The sequence below is a fragment of the Panthera pardus genome, unplaced genomic scaffold (assembly GCF_024362965.1).
Source record: "Panthera pardus isolate Hobbes unplaced genomic scaffold, ASM2436296v1 HiC_scaffold_16, whole genome shotgun sequence".
In the NCBI taxonomy this organism is placed as follows: Eukaryota; Metazoa; Chordata; class Mammalia; order Carnivora; family Felidae; genus Panthera; species Panthera pardus.
In genome coordinates this window covers 75,212,696-75,235,437 of record NW_026526721.1, presented here as the reverse complement: position 1 = coordinate 75,235,437, position 22,742 = coordinate 75,212,696, and the positions used below count along the sequence as shown (strand labels likewise).

Genomic DNA, 22,742 nt, shown 5'->3' with positions numbered 1-22,742 from the left:
TAATATGCATAAAATAAAAATAAATATTTAATTCCAAAAAGTATATCTTTATGCATATTTCTTTACATATTCTAATGAGCTTCAAACTTCAGTTAAAGCCTGTTTGAAATTTTCATATTCAAAACTGCACCATAATTTGAAATTTCCAAATGTGTACTAGGAAGTAATATGCTGTGCTGCAAGGAACTAAAATGTGCATTGCTAAATAGATGCATATATGTCTATACCTATTCCCATTAAATAGCCCCAAGACGCAATTTTAAGGTACACAATGTTCAAGAATAACTCACAAAACATATTTAAATTGAGTCAAAGAGAGGAAGAAAAAATAGATTCTGTGATTTAAACATATACCTATCCAAAGGTACTACCTTATTAACAAACAGATATGCATAAGTTTTAAAGCCCCGAGACAATAATAATTTAAAGGTACAAGCTCAGTAAGGAGCGCCTGGTTGGCTCAGTCGGTTGTCTGACTCTTGATTTCAGCTCAGGTCATGATCTCACAGTTCATGGGATCAAGCCCCAAGTCCAGCTCTGTGCTGGTAGCACAGAGCCTTCTTGGGATTCTCTCTCTCCCTCTCTCTCAAAATAAATAAATTTTTAAAAAATGGGCGACTGGGTGGCTCTGTTGGTTAAGTGTACAAATCTTGATCTCAGTTCGGGATATGATCTCTAAGTTCGTGAGTTGGAGTCGCACATCAGGCTCTATGCACTGTCAAGTGCAGAGCCTGCTTGGGATTCTCTCTCTCTCTCTCTCTCTGTCTCTCTCTCTCTCTCTCTCTGCCCCTTCCCCACTCACACTCTCTCTCAATTAAATAAACTTAAATTTTTTTAAAAAGTCCAAGTTCAGTATGTAAATTCAAGTACCACCAGTCCCAGCAAATATTAATCTTATTATAAAAACTCTTCTTTCATAGCTAGTATTTTGTGGTCAAATTCAGTGGTGTTTACAGTTGTAGAACACCGCTTCACAATGAAAACACAGATTCTACTGTTTCCCTCCTCTTCCCATGTTGTGCTTCAACACCAGAGTGTTATAATCGTATCACACCTCTCCAATTGTGAGGAAATTCACACCTTTGTGTTACTTTAAACAAATAAAATATACAATTCAATTAATGTGTATTGAATCCTTTATGGGGGAGATGATCTTATTTACTTTTAATTTCTATGAAATCATGATTAAATTGATATTTTAAATATAATTAGCTTTTTTTCATAATAGCACTATTGAGATAAGAGTCATATACCATTCACCCATTTAAAGTGTATAACTCAATGGATTTTACTATATTCACAGAGTTGAACCATTGCCACAATTAACTCTAGATTACCCATTACTCATTTAGATACCCATTCTTCAGTTGATAGACATTTGGATTGTTTCCACTTTGGGGATATTATGAATAATGTTGCTATGAATATTAGTGAACAAAAGTTTTTGTGCAGACCTATGGTTTCATTTCTCTACTATATACCTAGTAGCAGAATTGCTAGGTCATATGGTAACTCTATGTTTAACCTTTTTAGAACCTGCCAGACTATTTCCCAAGTGGCTGCCTCATTTTACATTCCTACTAGCAGTAAATAAGTGTTACAATTTTTCCATATACTTGTCTACACTTGTTATTATATTTTTTAATACAGACATTCTAATGGGTATGACATGGTGAGTACTTACGGTTTTGATCTGCAATTTTTAAATTAAGCCAAAAAGAGGAAAAAAATTCTATGACTTAAACATATATATCCTTGATAGCTAGAGTGTTGAGCATCTTACCATGAGGCTCTTGACTATTCATATATTTTCTTTGGAAATATGTCTAGTCAGATCCTTTACACACTTTTAATTTGGCTGCCTTTTTATTATTTTAGTTGTAAGAGTTCCTTATACATTCAAGATTCACATTCCTTACCAGATATATATGACTTGCTAACTTTCTGCCCTTCTCTGAGTTTTCTTTTCACTTTCTTGATTATGTCCTTGGAGCCCAAATGTTTTTAATTATGATGAAAACAAACTTACCTATTTTTCTTTCATTTCCTATGTTTTGGTGTCATAGCTATGAAACTACTACTTAATCTAAGGTCATGAAAATTTAGCTCTATGCTTTTTTCTAAAAGTTTCGTGGCTTTAGCTCTTACACTTAAGTCTATGATCTATTTTGAGTTACTTTTTCATATGTGGTATGGAGCGTTTAAAATATATTTTTTCGGGCAACATACTACTAATAGACTTCAAGGTCTTAGATAATGCCAATGAAATATTTTTTTAATAAGTAAGAAAGTTCCTGAAAATCCCTTGGAAATATTAATGAGAAAAGCATTCATTAAATAGCATACAAATTTAAAATAAATATACAATTTATTCCTGGATTTTACAAAAAAAAAAAGTCAAAATACAAAGATGATACAAATAACAGAAAGAAATTCGTGATGAGGGTTAACTGTAAAATTAAAACTGCAGAAAAAATACCAATAAATAACATGCATTGTGTTTCTATCAACCTGCTTTTTTCTTTTATGACCCTTAACAATTTCATTCTTTTATTACAGTGTGAAAGCACAGTGTCTGTCTTTTTCCGCTTTCATAACTAGAGTACCCGAAATAGTACTCAGCACATAATAAGTAAAAATATTTTAAATCAAATAGATAAGCAGATAAAAACGAATATGCATTAAAATTCACACTTCAGATGCAAGAATTATGATAGAAGGATAAGATAGAAACAGTAAGGTTTACAAATACTTTGTTCCTATCACTGCTTTGCACTTATTTTTCCTCTACTAGTATTGCTATTACCCTGGTGTAGTGCATTATTCTCTTTCTTTTCCTCCTTTAAAGATTTTAGCTTGAACATCATCTCCTTAAAGACATTTATATGGCAACCCTGTCTAAATTAGTTTCCTCTGTTATTCTCTATTACAGAAATAGATTTCTCTTTCATAAAACTAATCCTGAATGGAACATTTCATATTTATGTGTTTACATGCTGTCTTGCTCCCCCACTACAGTGGAAGTGTTTTGCATTCCATCTCAAGTCTCAAGACAATGTGTGCCACTTTACCAACTTTAAATAAATAGGTAATAAAATATTGGAGAAATGGGAGCTTGGAAAAAAACTGCTGTTCCCTGGATTTTGAGGAACAGCTATATTGAAACCATAGGCAAACACACCTTTGCAAAGTAATGCTATGTCCTTGGTGGTGGCTTTCAGTTCTCTCATGACTTTTTACCATTCCAGAGTGAGAGGGAGAGAGAGAGAGAGAGAGAGAGAGAGAGAGACTTTTCCCATCAAATGAGACAGAAGAATGGAAGTTGAAATAATAATGCAAATCCCTCATTGTCCTAGTTATAGAAATAAATTTCAGAGGAAATATCCAGCGATGTGCCATGAAAATTGAATACGCAGAAAGCTTCTGTCTCCAAATCCCAGGTGAGTTCTAATCTATTTGGACCTGAATAAAATTACAAGTAATCTCTCTTCCTTCTTGTCTCTAGAGTTCAATATTTAGCTTTCCTAGTAGTAGTTCATAAAAATTTTAAATAATATTTATTGTGATTCAAAATATCTTAGGTGACCTAATGAAGAGATGACACATGTATATGTCCTCTTTAATCTGTTTACTCGGTCTCTGTCTCTGTCTCTGTCTCTGTGTCTCTGTCTCTCTCTCATTCTAAAGTCTTGCAGTAAATATATTTAGATTTTCAGTCTGGAGAGGCTTGGCATTTGTCAGGTGCCTACCTGATATCCATTTTCCCCTTCATATTATCAGAACCTTGTTTTGATATATATGACCAGGTATATAGCTCAAAATTAAAAACAACAACAACAACAACAACACTCCAGATATTTACCTTCACTCACTGCACCTAGGGGTGATTATGTGACATAGTTCTATACTCATCGCTGGATATAGTTTATGGACATTGCTAGCATTTCTGGGAAAGTGTGTTTTCCAGATAAATGCATTATATTTCTCTGTGCCACTTTCTTTTTTACTCACAGGTTTTGCACCTACACTGTTACTTCAGATGACCCACTGAGTCATATTTAGGACCATGTGTAGGGTGTTATTACATAATTAATCCCAAATCCTAATCCAGGACTTTTATGAGGGTCAAACAGTTACTCTCAATAACTACACTAAGACATCATGCATAAACTGGAATTCTCCTGGGTGAACCAGGACATATGGTCACCCCGTGGGAGATTTATGTTCTCAGTAGCCTCAAAATAAAGTTCTTTCTTTCCAGTTAGAAGTGGCTGACATATGTCACTTTTGACATGTACATTTCCATGCAGCTAAACAACTTCTCCAGTTTACTAGATTTTAAAATTCAGTGGTACAGAAACAAACTTTAGCATACCTTATTTATGGTACTCTGTAGGCTTGAAGTCTCCTCGAAATGTAGCCCTTTGGTCTGTCCCTGTCTGCTGTTATTCCCATTTGGCTACATAACACACTGTTTTGTTGTGGTGGTGGTTTTTTGTTTTGTATTTTTTTAATATTCTTTTTCTCAGAACTGTCTGTTCAAAAAGACAACTTCTCCACAGACCTGGTCATAGGAACGACTGGCTTCTGTTTCTCTGCTTCACCACATCTCTCTCCCATTCAAATCCATTGAAAATTGACTTTTTATATTCCCTTTGCATTTAGCACTCATCATGCCTTTTTCTTTTCTCTTCCCTGAAGTATGAAGAAATCATGGTCTATAGTCCTATTTTATGTAGATTTCCCTCTAAGCGAGTTAAATAAGGAGACATTTTAAAGAAGGAAGGTCCCCAAAATTGAAAAACTGCCTCATGCTGGGGATGGGAGGGTTGGGGGTGGAGAAAAATTGATCCATATCTTTTGATGATTTTTTTTTTATCACAAACTAAGAAACATTTACATATGAAATTACTAATTCTCACACTGGTTTCTGAGGGAAAGGCAAGGGAGGGCACTAATAATGACAGAGCATCTCTTTTGGCAATCAGCCTGGCCCAGCAAGCCATAGTAAAGCTATAACTCCTCAGAAGGAGAGCACTGGGTAATTTACAAGGAAACTGCACCTAGAAGGTTAGGAAATTTCTCCAATGATACAAAGAAAGTAAGTTATGGAACTATAATTCGAACCCAGTTTTATTTCTAAAGCTTGCATTCTTTTTTTTAAATATGAAATTTATTGTCAAATTGGTTTCCATACAACACCCAGTGCTCATCTCAAAAAGTATCCTCCTCAATACCCATCACCCACCCTCCCCTCCCTCCCACCCTTCATCAACCCTCAGTTTGTTCTCAGTAAAGCTTGCATTCTTAAATATTACTTAAAACTGACCGATTCACTAATGGCTAAAAGAATGCAACCTAGAAATTTCGCATAAATGAATACGTGTTGGTCTAGCAAGGCAGAAGGGAAAATATAAAATTCAGTATCATTTTCAAATGATTCAACCAAAGGTCTTCATTAGTGCTGCCTTAGAAGCTTAATCCTACTTTTATTTTTCAATGAAAAATGTTATTAGAAACATATATGCTAATTTTTACAATTAAGGCTAGCCCTGGAGCTAAAGTATTAATATTTTCCAGACATTATACTCTTAGAATGAAAACAACACCACTTACTATTGAAAATATAGTAAGTTAAAGACGGATGCTTACCATTATTCAATCCTTACTGAAAGTAAAACTAATGATCTGTTGATTCTTCCTAAAGAAATACAGCCTAATTCCAACAACACAAAAAATCATGTCCCATGTTTGCAAGCAACAGCTGCCAGATTCTTGAGCTGCCAGGATTGAATATTTCTTTTTCTTTTTCTTTTCTTTCTCTTTTTTTAATTGGAAAGAATACCCCAGTTCACTTAACTAATATACATGAGGGTAAAAAAATAGGCAAATAAGTAATTTTTCTAGGTGCTATAGCCAGAAACTAACCTAAAATGAAAAATAAATGTTACAAAATTCAAGAAAATCACATGTATATGGAAGAAAAAATGTAAATGCGCTAAACTGAATATTTAACAAACTAATTGCTAAACAAGGCTTTGTGATTTGGTCTTTGTTTTTTTTTTTTTTTTATTTTTTAATATATGAAATTTACTGTCAAATTGGTTTCCATACAACACCCAGTGCTCATCCCAAAAGGTGCCCTCCTCAATACCCATCACCCACCCTGCCCTCCCTCCCACCCTGCCCTCCCTCCCACCCCCCATCAACCCTCAGTTTGTTCTCAGTTTTTAACAGTCTCTAATGCTTTGGCTCTCTCCCACTCTAACCTCTTTTTTTTTTTTTTTTTCCTTCCCCTCCCCCATGGGATTCTGTTATGTTTCTCAGGATCCACATAAGAGTGAAACCATATGGTATCTGTCTTTCTCTGTATGGCTTATTTCACTTAGCATGTGATTTGGTCTTTGACTTCTTTCTATCCAGGTGCCATTCAACTCTATGATTCATTTGGCAGTAATGGCTAAGGTACTCCTTCTTTCTCTTCTCTTCTCTTCTCTTCCTCTTTCTTAAATATTCAGGACTTTTCAGAGAAAGTACCTGCTCCAAGAAATAGTTCTGCATATGCCTCATATTTCAGAACATTCCATGAGGAAGTCAGTTGATGAGGAAATTCAAATTCTAGAGTAGATAATATTTTGTACCCCCATTCTACATATTTTTGTGTAAAAAATCTGCCATTTCTTTTCAACATAAAATGGAAATCTTCCACTGAAAGATGACCTGAAATGACCAGACTGCTCCCCAGGAAGAAGCCCTGGCCAATCTTTGTTCCCCTTCTTTATAAGCAGTATTTGGTACAGAAAGAAAAACATGACAAGATCAGCTCTTAAAACTACAACACAATGCCAGGCTGAATGCATAGAAGCATGCAATGACTCTTCTAGCAAACTTTCCATGTTTCAACAGTACCATCATAGCCTATTCAATGTGGAACCAGTTAATTGAACTAGAAACTGTATAGAGACAAAATCAGCACAATTATTACAAAAACCATTAAGACCAGATGGCCAGTGAATTATTTGCAGAATTAAACTGCATGAACTGCATCCATTAACTGATTCAATAAGATTTTAACAGATACCCTTACATGGAAACTGCAGTCCTCAGTGTTACACGATGTATTAATATATATTAGGTCTAATCACTAATTTCAAGGGGTTTAATTCTGATAAGACAGAAAGGACACAAAAAACAGTAATTCTAACAAGAAGAAAGGGAATATGCAGATAATGTCCCATCAAGGTGCAAAATATGCAAGCTATGTTTGTAGAAATTTTATTTTGCAGAAATTGAGAAAAGTTTTATTGGGATATTCTGTTTATAGTGAGAAGCAAAAGAAATTCGAGAATAAAAAGTGCTTTTCTCCTATTGTCATTTTGTGGGCATAAAATCATGCTCCCCTTTTAGCTTTTAATGTTGGTCTTCTCCTTTTCTTCTTCCTCAAAGGCCCCTCCCATGTTTCTCAATAACTCTTGACTTAGTCAAGTCAGTACCTTATCACAATCTTGAGATTGCTCTTACCGAAGCACCAGATTTAGGCATGTAATTCTAAATAGTGCAAAAGGACATGAGTCCATTAAGAAATTTCTCTCTCATTCTTGCCGTTGTCACTATTGCTGTTGATACCTATCAACAAAGCCATCACAAACAAGGTGATAGGCTGCTCTGATTTTAATATAATTATGATTTTGACATGTTGTAACAGTAAAGAGTGACACATCCTTAATTTCAACAGCAAACAAGATGAGCAATGTTGATTTAAAGAATGAACACTGAACTAGGATTTCCTTTTCTTGACCTACCTCCCTTGTACTGAGCACCCTTATTTTAGTCACATAAGCTCTGTTTCCCAAGTGTATCTTCTGTCCTTCAGTGGCAATATCACAGTCATTACAAGGCCCAGATGAGACTGTTTATCTGAAAGCTCAGTTAAAAATTGAGAAAACATTCTACAGTGGAAAGATAGATTATATATAAGGCCAAGGGCATCATGGTATTATGGAAATCTCATAATTTCTGGAGTTAAGACCTAGATAATAAGTTTTCATTCTGTTCCTCACTAGGATGGACTAAAGTCAACAAGCTTCCTAAACTGCAGCTTTTCATCTATATTTAATGGTCCATTCCTGGCCTTCACAGAGCTGCTGTGCAAATTACATATAAATCTAAAAGCCTCTACGAAATAACAAAAACTAAGCAAACTATATTATTTGTACCAGCACAGTTATTAATACTGCCGCTATGACTATCACTGTTAGAGCTACTCTTGTGACAGCTTACAATATTGGTTATGTATTAGAACATAGACTGACCTAAAGCAGTTACTTTATCATTGATTTAGTTTCAAATATAATTGATATGGATTAAGGCAGTGTTAAGCAATTCAATTTGTGTTTATATAATTTGACCTTCATTAATCCCTTAGTTGAAAAAAAATCTTAATAGTTCATAAGCTAAATAATTTAGATTTTAGAGATCACTGATACAAGGTCAGAACATTATCAATATAATTATTTTAAGTTTATTAAGTAAGTAAACAATGGTTATAGTCAGAAAAGCAAGCCTTTTTAAAACATTTCAATTATTATCAATCACTAAAATGCCAGTGATGTGTGTGCTAAGTGCATTGAACCATTCATTTAAAAAGACCCAATACTTTCAGCCTAGTTACAAGTCCTAGACATGTTTCAAGCTATTCAAACTGCATTCTTACTAAGTGCAATTTCCTAGACTCAAATGTCAGGGCTCCCAAATTGTCCAAAGCACTGAATTATGTTGTTACTTCCCAAATGATGATATACCAGATGTTACTCTCATAACTTTCTTTTCTTTCATCATTTTCTTCTTCCAAGCTGAAGAAAGAAAAGTAGATCGTAGGCAGAAGTGAGGTATCTTATCTGCTATAACAAAATACCACAGACTGGGTGGCTTAAACAGCAGACATTTATTTTTCATAGTTCCAGAAGCTGGGAAGTCCAAGATCAAGGTGCAGTCGGATTTGGTTCTTGGTGAGGGCTCTCCTTCTGGCTTGCAGACAGCTACAGTCTCATTGTATACTCACATGACATCATCTTTGTGTGCTTACAGAGAGAAAAAGTTCTGGTTTTTCTTCCTCTTCCTTTAAGATGCTAATACCATTATGAGTACTCCAGCCTCATGCCATCATCTAAACCTAATTACCTCCCCAAAGCCTCACCTCCTAATACCAACATATTGAGGATCAGAGCTTCAACCCATGCATTTTGGGAGGACATGCTTAGTTTATAATGGGGTAGGACTGGAGACCAAGTCAGAGTAATATATTAATAGAATATTGCATTGACTTCAATTATATAGGTGTGTATACAGGTAAAGAATTTAACCTTTAATCCAAAAAATATCTGGCATTTTCCCTTGGCTTCTGAAAATTGATATTTATTTGCCTAAGGGCCTTAGGCTAGCCAGAGAGAAACAATATGATTTAGGTTTAGCACTTTGAGTCATGCAACATATCAGTCTACCAGGAGCCTGAGGTCAACCACATGGGCAATCATTCAACCAATCTTACATAATGTAGTCCCAATAAAAACTCTTAACACCAAGGCTCAGGTGAGTTTCCTGACTGACAGTATTCCTTGTGTATTGCCAGATATTGATATCAGAAGAGTAATACATTCTGATTCTACAGGAAGAAGATAAGAGAAACTCTGTATTTGGTATGCATGGTATGTGTACCTATGTACTCTACCCTATGTACTTCTTCCCTTGGCTTCCCTGTATCATTCCCTTATAATAAACAAGAACCACAATTATAATACTTATAATAGTTTTCAGTGAGTTCTGAAAGTCCTTCTAGTAAATTATCAATCCAGAAAGTGGTATTGGGAACTACCCCAGACCCAAACTTACAATTGGTGTTAGAGGTAAAGGAGGTCTTAGAGACTGTATTCTCTAATTTTGTATTGGCCCAAACTTATTGCAACAGGTAATTATTATGATAAGTTAAAACTCTAGGAAGACAAGGATCTTGCCTATTTTTACCCTCTTGCATATGCTCACTACATAGTATAATGTCTAGTATGTGGTAGAGTTCCAATAAATATATATTGAATAAATTTTAGGTTTATTGAGGTTGACTTTGAGGACAAAGCAGCATTTGTGCTATGGACTGTAAGATCACCAATGTAATCATAGTTAATTATTCATCTGTTTCTCCATCTATACTTGGAACAGGCAATTCTTTAAAAGTCCACATGTTTATTGAGAGCTTTCCTTTATCAGAGAATGTACTCAATGTTGTGATTGGGAGAAATATATGGCCCAAGTAGCAAAGATGACTATGATATAATTCCTTCCCACTAGAAAAACAGACAATAAGTACTGTGATATTAAAGCAGAAATAGCATCTAATTCTTACCAATATAGGTAATGGAAAGAGGTCACATATCAGTTAAGATCTGAACTGAATTACAAGGAAGGTTAAGAATTACACAGGCACAGAACAACAACAACAACAACAAAGGCAAATATAGCAACATCAATGTAACTATAGTAGTATTACTTTTATCCTTTATATATTTTATTACACATATGATTCTATAATAATAATTATCTAAAATATGTTATTGCCAATTTTTAAAAATTTTTTTTAACGTTTATTTATTTTTGGGACAGAGAGGACAGAGCATGAACTGGGGAGGGGCAGAGAGAGAGGAAGACACAGAATCAGAAGCAGGCTCCAGGCTCTGAGCCATCAGCCCAGAGCCTGACGCGGGGCTCGAACTCATGGACCGCAAGATCGTGACCTGAGCTAAAGTCGGACACTTAACCGACTGAGCCACCCAGGCGCCCCTGTTATTGCCAATTTTTAACCACAGTTTGAAAATAATCTGACTTTAGAAATTTACATCAAACAATGCTTATCTGTAATTGTTTTTATGTATGCAAGGCTCAGTTCAAACTACTCTAAATATATAAAGATACCAATCTTATAGTAAATTTATAGAAAAGAGTAGAAAGAGGAGATTCAGACTATACCTTCTCTGCATGATGAAAAAATGCAACCCTCCCCCATTCCCACACAAATGCCTTTAAGCATTATGATAATTTGAGAAAATTTAGGTTGTTTTACAAGATTTTTCAAAATCATGTAAACCTCGAAGAGAATGAAATATCAACACTATTAAAATTCAAGTCAGTTATAACCGGTTAAATAACAAAAATGTTAACATTACAGGCACCATCTGAATAAGGTAAGATTTGTAGGAAAATCTGTCCCAACAGATTGTGACACAGCAGTGTTTCCTGAACTACTAAAGAAGGTGTTTCAGGAACAGAAGTTTCTAGCATTTGTGAGCTTATTTTGTGTGGGAAAGTGATGCCTTCTAGAACTTTTATTTACTCAGTTTTACAAAAAGTATCATCTAATGCCATTAAAAAATTTTGGGGCTTCCTTCCAAAAAGGCACAATAAATAAAAACCAAGGAGGCAAAAGAATTATACACTGAAAACTACAAAACACTGCTGAAAGAAATTAAGAAAGAACAAATAAATGGAAAGACATCTGTGTTCATGGGTTAGAAGATTTAATATCGCTAAAATGTCCACACTACCCAAAACAACCTTCAGATTCAATGTAATCTCCATAAATCCCAATAGCGGTTTTTTTTTCAGAAATAGGAAAAAAAATCCTAAGATTTAGGAAAAAATCCTAATCTCACAGCATTCTAAACAGTCAAGACAATCTTGATTTAAAAAAAAAGTGGTGGACTCACACTTTCTGATTTTAAAATATATTACAAACCTATAGTAATCAAAATAGTGTAGTACTAGCATAAAGACAGACATATATATGAATGAAACAAAATAGAGAGCGCAGGAATAAACTCTCACATACATAGTCCAGTGATCTCTGACAAGGGTGCTAAGACTACATAATGGGAAAAGGATAGTCTCTTCAACATATAGTGTTGGAAAAACTGGGTACCTATATACAAAAAAATAAATACATAAAATTGAACCCTTACCTTATGCTATATATAAGAATTAACCCAAAATGGATTAAAAACCTAAATGTAATATTAAATTTGTAAAGTTCTTAGAAGAAAACACAGGAGAAAAGATTTATTTGGCAATGATTTACTGGGTATGAAACCAAACTCATAGGCAATAAAAGTAAAAATGGACAAGTGGGATTACATCAAAGTTACTGCACAACAAAGAAAGCAAAGTGAAAAAGTCACCTTCAGAATAGGAGAAAATATTTGCAAACCATATATCTGATAAGAAGTTAATATTCAGAATATATAAAGAACTCTCACAACTCAACAGCCAAAAAACACATTTAAAAATGGGCAAAGGACTTAAGGGTGCGTGGGTGGCTCAGTCGGTTAAGTGACTTGGCTTGGGTCATGATCTTGTGGTTCATGAGTTCAAGTGCCACGTCAGGCTCTGTGATCCCAAAAATAAACATTATTTTTTTTATTGGGCAAATAAATTATTTTTTTACATGGGCAAAGGATTTAAAAAGACACTTCTCCAAAACTGGCCAACATGTGTATGAAAAGTGCTTAACATCACTAATCCAAGGGAAATGCAAATCAAAACTACAGTGAGATATCACCTGGTATCTGTTAGGTTGACCACTATCAGAAAGAAAGAAAGAAAGAAAGAAAGAAAGAAAGAAAGAAAGAAAGAAAGAAAGAAAGGGAGGAAGTTACAGGAAGAAAGAAAGGGAGGGAAGGAAGAAGGAACAGAAAGGGGGGCAGAGAGAGAGGGAGGGAAGGAGAAAAAAGGAGGGAGGGAGGAAAAATAAAAGTTAGCAAGGATATGGAAAAATTGAAACTTTTGTCCACTTGTTAGGAACGCAAAATGGTGCAGCTGCTATGGGATCCAGTATGGAGGCTTCTCAAACAATTAAAAAGGAAATCTTTTCAGATGCTACAACATGGATGAACCTTGAAGACATTACACTAAATGAAATAAGTTAATCACAAAAAGACAAGTATTATGTGATTCCACTTATATGAGGTATCTAAAGCAGTCAAACTCAGAAACTGAAAGTAGAGAGGTGTCTGCCAGAGACTGAGGGGAAGGGGAAAAGGGGAATTATTGATAATGGGTACAGAATTTCAGTTTTGCAAGTTGAAAAATTTCTAGAGGTCTGTTGCACAACAATGTGTGCACAGTTAACACGACTGTAACGTATACTTAAAAATGGTTAAGATGGTAAATTTTATGTTTCTACTAGAATTTTTTTTTTAATTTAAAAAGAGGAGGAAAAAAGCACGAGTTCAGACTATGTTGGCACCCACACTGCTCGAAATAGATGGCAATGATGAATAAAATATAAAAATGTAAGATCTAAATGACATAACCCGGTTCAAAGCAAGCTAAGTATCCCTATGGAATGTAGGAAGACACTAAGCAGTTTATAGCTGCAAAGCTCCATATCGTGAAGTTGGTGGTGTGCCTCTGATCAAGTCCATGGGAACAAAAGCCCTCTGTGGAGGATGGGGACTGCAGCCAGGCTACCTGCTCCACCAGTGGCTGGGATAGTTTTCCTCTCCAACTCTAAAAAGGCTGAAATAAAAATGCTGATCGTGTTTTAGAGTAGAACCAGTAATAGACACAGCCTCACAATGAAAGGGACTAGACCTAGCCAAAACCTCGCCCAGGCCCCCTTCCCTAACTCCAATGTTACCTTTGGATAGAAGCCTTGAAATGACTCAAATATTATTCTAAACTAGGGCCACTGAAGGCTGGATAGCAACAACAACAACAACAACAACAACAACAATAACAACAACAACAGCAACAACAAAAATCACTAGAAAGTGAGGGCAGACCTTAGAGGAAGAAGATCAAGGAGCCGGGGTAGCGAAATGTTCCTTCAGACCAAATAACAACCACTTGAAAAACGAATTCTGAATTCTAATAATTTCAAACTAATTCTAAAAATGGTAGCCAACAAAATCACTGATTAAACTATGAACTTGACTACCAAAGAAATTAAATGTATGGGGAAGTCTGACAAAGTATTATAAGAATGCTCAGAGAGATAAATGAGTTAATAACTTTCTATAAAAAGAACAGATAGTAAAAATAGGAAGAAATCAATCAAGATCAGGTAGATATTACTTGGAAACCATTAGACATCCAAAAATGAAAAATACATAGTGATTGAAATCACAAATTAGATGGCATTAATTCTAGAGTAGGTAAATTTGAGTTTCTAACATAAGTCGTTTTGAGCATTATCAGCATCAAGATAGAGAAGTGAAATGTACATGGGTTAAGAGTTAAAATATCTCATAACTGAAGAAATATGCATCTTTTTATTAAAAGTGCATTCTGAATTTCTAACAATGTAATTTAAGATAGAAGAAATTGTGGTTTATATACACAATGGAATACTATGTGGCAATGAGAAAAAATGAAATATGGCCTTTTGTAGCAACGTGGATGGAACTGGAGAGTGTGATGCTAAGTGAAATAAGCCATACAGAGAAAGACAGATACCATATGGTTTCACTCTTATGTGGATCCTAAGAAACTTAACAGAAACCCATGGGGGAAGGGAAGGAAAAAAAAAAAAAAAGAGGTTAGAGTGGGAGAGAGCCAAAACATAAGAGACTGTTAAAAACTGAGAACAAACTGAGGGTTGATGGGGGGTGGGAGGGAGGGGAGGGTGGGGGATGGGTATTGAGGAGGGCACTTTTTGGGATGAGCACTGGGTGTTGTATGGAAACCAATTTGACAATAAATTTCATATATTAAAAAAAAATAAAATAAAAAAATAAAAAAAAATAGTTTAAAACCCTTGAAATTGAGTTTCAGTCATGTAATAGAACTTTTGCCAGATATTGCATTGTGACTATGGCCTATTAAAATTGTATTGTCACAAGTAGAAAAAAAAAAGATAGATTCACAACAAGATATTATAGTCGGATTTGCAGAACATGAAACATAAAGAGATTTTTTTTCCTATATAGATTACCTACAAAGGAAAGAATATTAAACTGATGGTAAACTTCTCATATTCAACAATAGATGTCAGAAACCAATGGAGTATAATTTTCAAAGTCCTGGGAAAAATACAGGTCTACTAGAATCCTATAACAATCTGAACTATAATTTATGATTGAAAGCAAAAAGAAGGCATGTTCATGGACACCAGGACAAAGCGAATTCACCACCTACATAGACCTCATATCCAAAACAAAGATTTCTTTAGGCCAAATTTGATACATACACAAAACCAAAAACTATATGCATAGAAATTATTTTAAAGATTGGTAAATTTAACTATTATCTGTAGAATAATAACTAATCATGCATATGATTTTATTTTAAAGTTTCACTAATCAAATTGGCAAGAAGGGTGGTGGTGTTTACTAGGCAAGATGACATCCTAAGGTCAACCAGCTGTTTGGAATGCAGACAGAAACAAAAAAATATTGAGCATATATAATGAGTATATATAATCTTATATACTTATAAACGCATATTAAAAAATAAGGGTAAATCACTAAAGCCAGAATCATAAGCTACATTTACAAACTAGTGGAAGAATAAAAATAGAATAGAGAAAAAGTGTCAACACAAGGAAATAAATAAAGAACACAGAAGCAAAAGAAAAAATATGAACTACAATGGCAAAAACAAATCCAGATGCATCAACAATCTCACTAAATGCACATGAATTAAATTCAGCTATCAAAACAGATTTTTCAGAATGGATCTTTACATTTTAGCTCTATACTACTCAGCAGTCACTCCATTTTAACTACTCTTTCCTGTCTCCTGGTGACAGGAAGAAATCAGAAGTCACAAGGGAATTAATTCCTAGTTTTAAAATGAACGCAAACCAGGTAAATGACACACCGCTGGGACTCTAAGTAGCTTCTTTAAGACCTGTTGGGTTTGGCTGCAGCCACACATCAGCCCCCTCCCTGTCCTTGCCACATACCAGATATGGCCCCTGTTGATGTGCCTAACTATACTGTTTAACATGAATGAAATAGGAAACGACTTTAAAAAAAAAACCCACAAGTTTTATATACACCAAAATACCTCAAGAAAACTTGTGTTAATAACCTGCTTTTAACTCACCACCAGGCTCCTGGCTGTGCTGGTGCTATCCTGCTGAGGCATACCACATAGCTGAGCAGTACTGTGTTTGTGATGGAGCCTTGATGTTCAATTCTTTTTCAGGTTTGCCTACCCCAGGATCAGCTCTCTCTAGTCTTATAACGAAAGCCTCAGGCCTATGCCTACTGTTTAAAATTAAACACCAGGGTGCCTAGGTGGCTTAGTCGGTCAAGTGTCAGACTTCAGCTCAGGTCATGATTTTGTAGTTCATGAGTTCAAGCCCCCATCAGGCTCTGTGCTGACAGCTCAGAGCCTGGAGTCTGCTTTGGATTCTGCGTCTCCCTCTCTCTGCTCCTTCCCCCTCTCAAAAATAAGTAAACATTTAAAAAATTAAATTAAATCAGATTAATTAAATACCAACACTTACTCCTATTAGTTCTATCCAGAGAGAGGATGATTTTGAAAGTAGGAATCCTGATGATTTTTGTCAGCAATGGCATACTTATAATCAAAGGAAAATTGTTCTCAGTAGCCTCTACCTTAAGAAGGGAGAAATTAGGTGATTCTTGGTATGAAGCAATAAAAGAAAAGGAAATTGAGTATGTGGTTACCCCAAATAGGTAACTCACCAGGTAATTATTGGCAGTCTAAGGCATTTACTCCTTTACAAAAAAGCACCCACAGTAAAATTATCTAATCAGGAATTTCTTGAAACCCCTCCTATGGGCTCAAGACCTCTGTGCCTTACCCTTAATTCTGAGCAAGAATGATAAAAAGAATGCATTTCTGAACCTGCTTCAGAGTATGCAGTTTACTTAACTCCTACTGAATATCCAGGCTCCTCTCAGGAACTTTGAGATTGCACCCAACAAGGGAGATCTCTCTACACTCGGATGCCCTACACACACACACACACACACACACACACACACGCACAGGCTCCTACACACTGTGCTCTGCCTACAGTACTGTTGTCAGACTTTCTGTGTTTTTCTTCTTCTAAAACCTTTGGAAATAAACTCTGGTCCAAAGATCTGAACTCCGTCTTTTTTGCATAACTGATAGCTTTGGCTCTTTACTTGATGACTGGTTAAATCCCTAAAGTCAATACTATCCTAAGATTATCTCCATGTTTTAGTTTGTACTACAGTGAAACATTTTTTTTAAGTTTAACTAATTAGAATTATTCAAAACAACAAGCTTTTATCTTTTTTGCTTATTTTAATTCTTATATTTAAAATATAAACTCATAATAACTGGACATTAAGAACTGTTAGAATTATGTCACATTAAAAATGAAAGATCATTTTTGTTTTAACCAAAAGTGTGTTTACCTGTAAGTATTATATTGAGCAGAACTGTTGAAATAATATGTATGTACACATCTAGTATATGAATGCAAATTCAGATCTGAGTATGCTCGGTAATAAAACAGTAACTTTAAAAATCTTAATATGAATGGCAGATGTATTACTAAAAACAAGCATAGTACAGCAGAGATTCATTCAACTGAATATGGAAAAAAGTTTAAAAAACAATTTAATATTTAATTTAGAATCTAGTAAGTAGAACTTCCATTTTCAAGGATATCTCTTCATGAACTTCAAATAGGCTATTTCCTTATGAGAGAACAGATATAGATATCTGTATCTATATCTATATCTATATCTATATCTATATCTATATCTATATCTATCTATTCAGTGCAGTCACATTTTCCCAATACATAAATTATTATCTTGAGAGTCAGACAGGCATCAGAGGAGAGTTAACTACTTTACAATATGTCAGTGCTCATAATGTAGCTACTGATACTACCTAATTTTGTCAGTTTTGGAAATAAAAGAGATGTTAAACAACCCAGTGTCCAACACCCTCACTTTAAAGGTCCAGAAATTAAGCCAAAGAGGGGGAGGTAACTTGTCCAAAGAGAAATAGTAACTGAAATATAAATAAAACTCAAATGTCCAGCTCCTAATCCAGACCTCATTCCATAAATTCACATCATCTTTGAAGTGACGAGTTATGCCAGGAATCTGATATATTAGGTACTGAAAAGATTTATTCAATATAAACAAAACACAACCTATTCTGAAAGTTTTTCTCCACAACAGGACACAAAAGACTCTCTGAAGAATTTAACTGCATAAGCCATCCTCTGTGCTTACAGGAGAAGTAATAGGAGAAAGGAAAACCCGTCTTACCCCTTGAATTAAACAGAACTGTAAAATTCAAAAGATCAATTATCCTCTAGAAGTGGAAGCCAGACAAAGAGAATTTATATTGCATAGACTAGGTCTTTCTCAACAGGGCATGATCCTTTGCATTGTAAATTATAAAATCTTAATAAAATCCTGACATTGGGTCAGAAAATATAAAATGACTTCGACTTCTAATTTTCTTCCATAAAAGAATGGTTACTCCACTACCTGTCAACACCAGTTTATGTGTGCACACAAGCACATGCACATGCACACTTTCCAAGGTACTTACTGAGCTATAGAGATAGCCTTCACCATTCATGGCCACATAGAGGCTGGCCTTCACCCCTTGGATGGCCACCACACGCAGGCCCACGGGAATTAGATTGAAGAGGGCTGAAGAGGGAAAAAGAAGACAGAGAGGAAAAAATCAGTGACCTTTTGAATAAATCATTCTGCTTCTTAAGAGGACTCTTTTGAGAATTCAAACCTATGAACTGAAATTAGTAGGGAGAGAGAGGGAGACTGAAGAGGTCTAAGGGTGGGGAGAGCAAGCTTCTTATCTTTGCACCACTTTTAATTACCTATGCGACCTCAGGTAAATCAAATAAACTCATCTGTAATAAAGGGGTGACATTAGAAGGTCTCAAAGGGCCCCACGTTTTTGCTTCACAAAATGAACACATATTCAAACAGTATAATATGATTTTTTCAAACAAGTAAATAATTTGAACCAAAACATTCTCAATAGTGGAAAACATAATTGCCGTCATATGTAATAATAAAATATGACCTTTAAAACCTATGCCAAAGCTTCTTGTTTTCAGATTTTTCCCTGTTGTCTTGAACATTGTCTTGAATACAGAAGATAAACATAAAAATCACTGACTCATTCTTAGCTACATTGGTAGAATGAGAGCATTTCTTTTTATAGTTCAATTATTTTCCATGTAAATGTAGATATGTAAACAGATGTATCTCTAATTGATAGCTTAAGCTGTAATAGACATATATCTCAGAAAACACACACACAGACATGTATAAATACATGCACAAAACCACTAAAACCATTAAAAATTAACTTGTTAAACTGAATTCAGTATCCCGTGATGAAATGAGAACAGGTTTGTGGTCTTTAAATATTTCGGTTGTCCATCACTGAACAATCTATATGTCTACTTGGATAAGGTATTCAAATACCAGAAAGAAAAATAAGAAGATAATCTGTTTTTCTTCCAAAAATATATTTTGATGAATTACATCTTCCTAGCACTACTCTAGTTATTGTTCTGATTACAAAATGAGCATAAGCATTAACATCGTCCCTTCCCTGAAATAATTTGTAATACATAAGGGAAGAAAGTAATCATATAGTTAGGCACTACAGATGCAACATGGCTATGAACTAAATATCTCACAGCTTCATGCATAAAAGAATATATCTGTAGCTCACTTTAACATTCTAGTTTAGTTGGAAATTTTTATCCTGCTTTTCTACTGATAAAATTTTCATCAGTTCTGGTCATCTTCTTAGTGTTGAATTTAAGATGTATGTAAATCAAACCAAGGGCTACCTGGAATGACTGATTATTCTGGGCTTTTCTCAATGTAGAATGGTAAGCTAACTAACCACACACACTCATACACACACACACACACACACACACACACACACACACAGTTTGACTTCCAGTCAAATGTTCAGTTGATGGGTGTAGAGGATCAAGACTTAGACCACAGGTTACTACAGCAGGTTTCAATTCTTAGATGCTTGACATTGGACCAGTCCCTTTGCCTCTTTGAACCTGTTTCTTCATTTGTCATGACAGTTGAGACTAAATCTTAGAAGATGCTCAAGAATTATTAGCCATCTCAATTTGAATGTGAACTGTTTTTGTTCTTCACACTGTCCTTGTGCTACTGAAATAACTTAAGAAGTACAAGACCTTAAAGTCTACTTGGGGAGAGAAAGCTAAGACATATGGAATAATCTGATACAGTGTATAATTTATTTCTATAATTAAATATAATATATGCATTCTATATATATTTTCTATGTTACAGAAGTTCAGGAAAATGGAAGATCTGTGTGGCCTGAAATATTCAGGAAATGTTTCACATGGAATATGGGACCCAGGTTGACACAAAGAAAGGGCAGAATTTGAGTAAGTCAAGAACAGAAAAACATTTTAGGGGGACCGGAGGTTAGGTGATTCTGGAAGATAATGTATGTGTAGACCAGTAGATGGGAAGATTTGATTCATACTAGGGATAAGTGAGAATGAATACCACATAGATAAAGTAGGGATAAACATCTGAATGTCTGTCACTCTAATCTTAGATATCTAAACTTTGCCAAATGGAAAACAAGAAGTGTGACGCATAAAGATTCGAGCAGCAACAGATTACAAAAAAAGTGTGAGGTTTGCAGACAACATAGTTTCTAAAGTAACCACTCAGAAGCTACATGGCTTTGAGCCATTCATTTAACCTCTGTTTTATTTTCCTATCTGTAAAATGAACATAATAATTGTTACCGCAGAGTATTTATAGAAGAATCAAATGTACTATCAAATTCTTAAAAGTGTTTCATAAACAGAGAGGTGTTCTCTCTATATAAGAGTTATTTGTCATTAATATATGTCTTCTGCTTGTCAAATAAGGTTACCTTAGGGCATGATGTAAAAACTGACATCATCTCACTGGTATCTATTGAGTTTATATTCAGAATTGTTTAATACTTTAAAAAATAATACTTCATTTTTGTGCAACTCTTAATCTTCAAAGTGTTGATAAATTCATCACTGTATTTGACCCTCAACCACGAACACTATGGATCATTTAGGACAGAATGATTATCTTAATTTTAGGAAGACAAATAGGTTCAATGTGGTAACCCAAGTGAAACTCTACCTGAACAAAAGTTTTCTGGCTCTCTCACATGTGTTTCCTCCTTCTTTGTTTTTAAGTTTAATTTCTCCTAATATCCATTCTTGCCTTTTCACAAAGTCTAAGACTACTTAGCTACCTTTCCATACATATCATGCAGCTGGCTATGGCTGTGGACTCAGTAATGGCCAAAGAGATGTTGGCAGAAGGGTCTCTGCATAGTTGAAGACTCTTTCCTTAAAGACAGCTTGTGGGGGGGCGCCTGGGTGGTTCAGTTGGTTGAGTGTCTCATTCTTGATTTCTACTCAGGTCATGGTCTTGTGGTTCATGGGATTGAGCTCTGCATTGGGCTCCATGCTGACAGCATGAAGCCTGCTTAGGATTCTCTCCCTCCTTCTCTCTCTGCCCCTCCCTGACTCTCACACTTGCTCTCTCTCAAAACAAATAAACTCAAAAAAAAAAAGAGCTTATAAGTTTCCTTCGCCCTCTTCTCAACCATCTGCCTTACTGTTGTGTGGACTGGGATGGGGGCGTGGTGGCCGGATCATCTGAGACCATGAAAACAAAGACTACCCCCCCCCAGGGAGTGGTGGTAGGCAACCTGGAAAGAGTTGGGTCTCCAAGGACTTTGGGGAGCAATGGCACCAGTCCAGCAATTACCTAGGGTCTGGCTTTTATGGGAGAAAAATAAGGCCTTGTTATTTTAGTCTGTGTAATGTGGAGCCAACCGTAATCCTAACTGATAAAGGAAGCAGAGTGAATATGTAAGGTACCAACTAAAGGAAGGTATTTATACATTGTAAATAAATGCAACTCCTGGAAAATATTAAGTTCAGTGAAAATTCTTATGAGAAAGAACAATGAAAGCCAACATTGTGCAGAACATCTTTCTCACCTAAAGATTTCTCAGGACAAATGCTAAGAATATTGATCCATCTAACTGAAACAGTCATAACAAAGCAACTAGAAAACTTTTCATACCTGAGGACAGTGTGAAAATTACTAAAGCCAGGCAGGGACAAAAGCAAGAAACTGTGAAAGTTCTATGCAAACCAGAAAGTGATAATGGCTTTTCAATGGTATGCTTTGGGAGATTTAGCAAGTCTATAAAAAAATCAGTAAACATTTTGGAATTAAATTTTTAGTGGTAAAAGCTAAAAACTACTCTCTTTGGGAAGGTCTGCATCTGCCTCCTAAAATCTTGAAAAGTGGCAAATGACTTACTCTTATCTATTATTTATCTTCATTGTAGTGCACAGGCTGTAACTCACAGGAGCCCTCTGCTACTCACAAGAATTCCTCCCGTGTCTCCAGTCTTCCTCTCCACCCTCGAAGCCACAGCCCTAACTCATAGGAACTGGGCCACACCATTGTTCCAGTCCCTGGAATCTACTCATGCCATTTTCCTGCTTACAACCTCTAGGTACTCTACACTGACTATGGATGGATCCAAAGTTTCTACTCTGACCCTCAGCACCCTTTGCAATATGGCTTCAAATGGCATTTCCAGTTTATCACCTGCTACTCACGCATTCCATTCACCAAAACCAGCTTTATAGAGTTTCCCCATTTCCCAAGTCC

At 35.4% G+C, this 22,742-nt stretch overlaps 1 protein-coding gene across 4 annotated transcripts in view; it reads right to left on the bottom strand.

The window, feature by feature from the left end:
* FGF12 (fibroblast growth factor 12) overlaps window positions 1–22,742 on the bottom strand; it is a 560,417-nt gene that overhangs the window by 171,091 nt on the left and 366,584 nt on the right. For all 4 annotated transcript variants that reach the window (XM_019463519.2, XM_019463520.2, XM_053903541.1 and 1 more), the window contains one exon: window positions 18,565–18,668. In XM_019463519.2, the coding sequence (XP_019319064.1) occupies window positions 18,565–18,668 (104 nt within the window). The remainder of the gene's footprint in view (window positions 1–18,564; window positions 18,669–22,742) is intronic.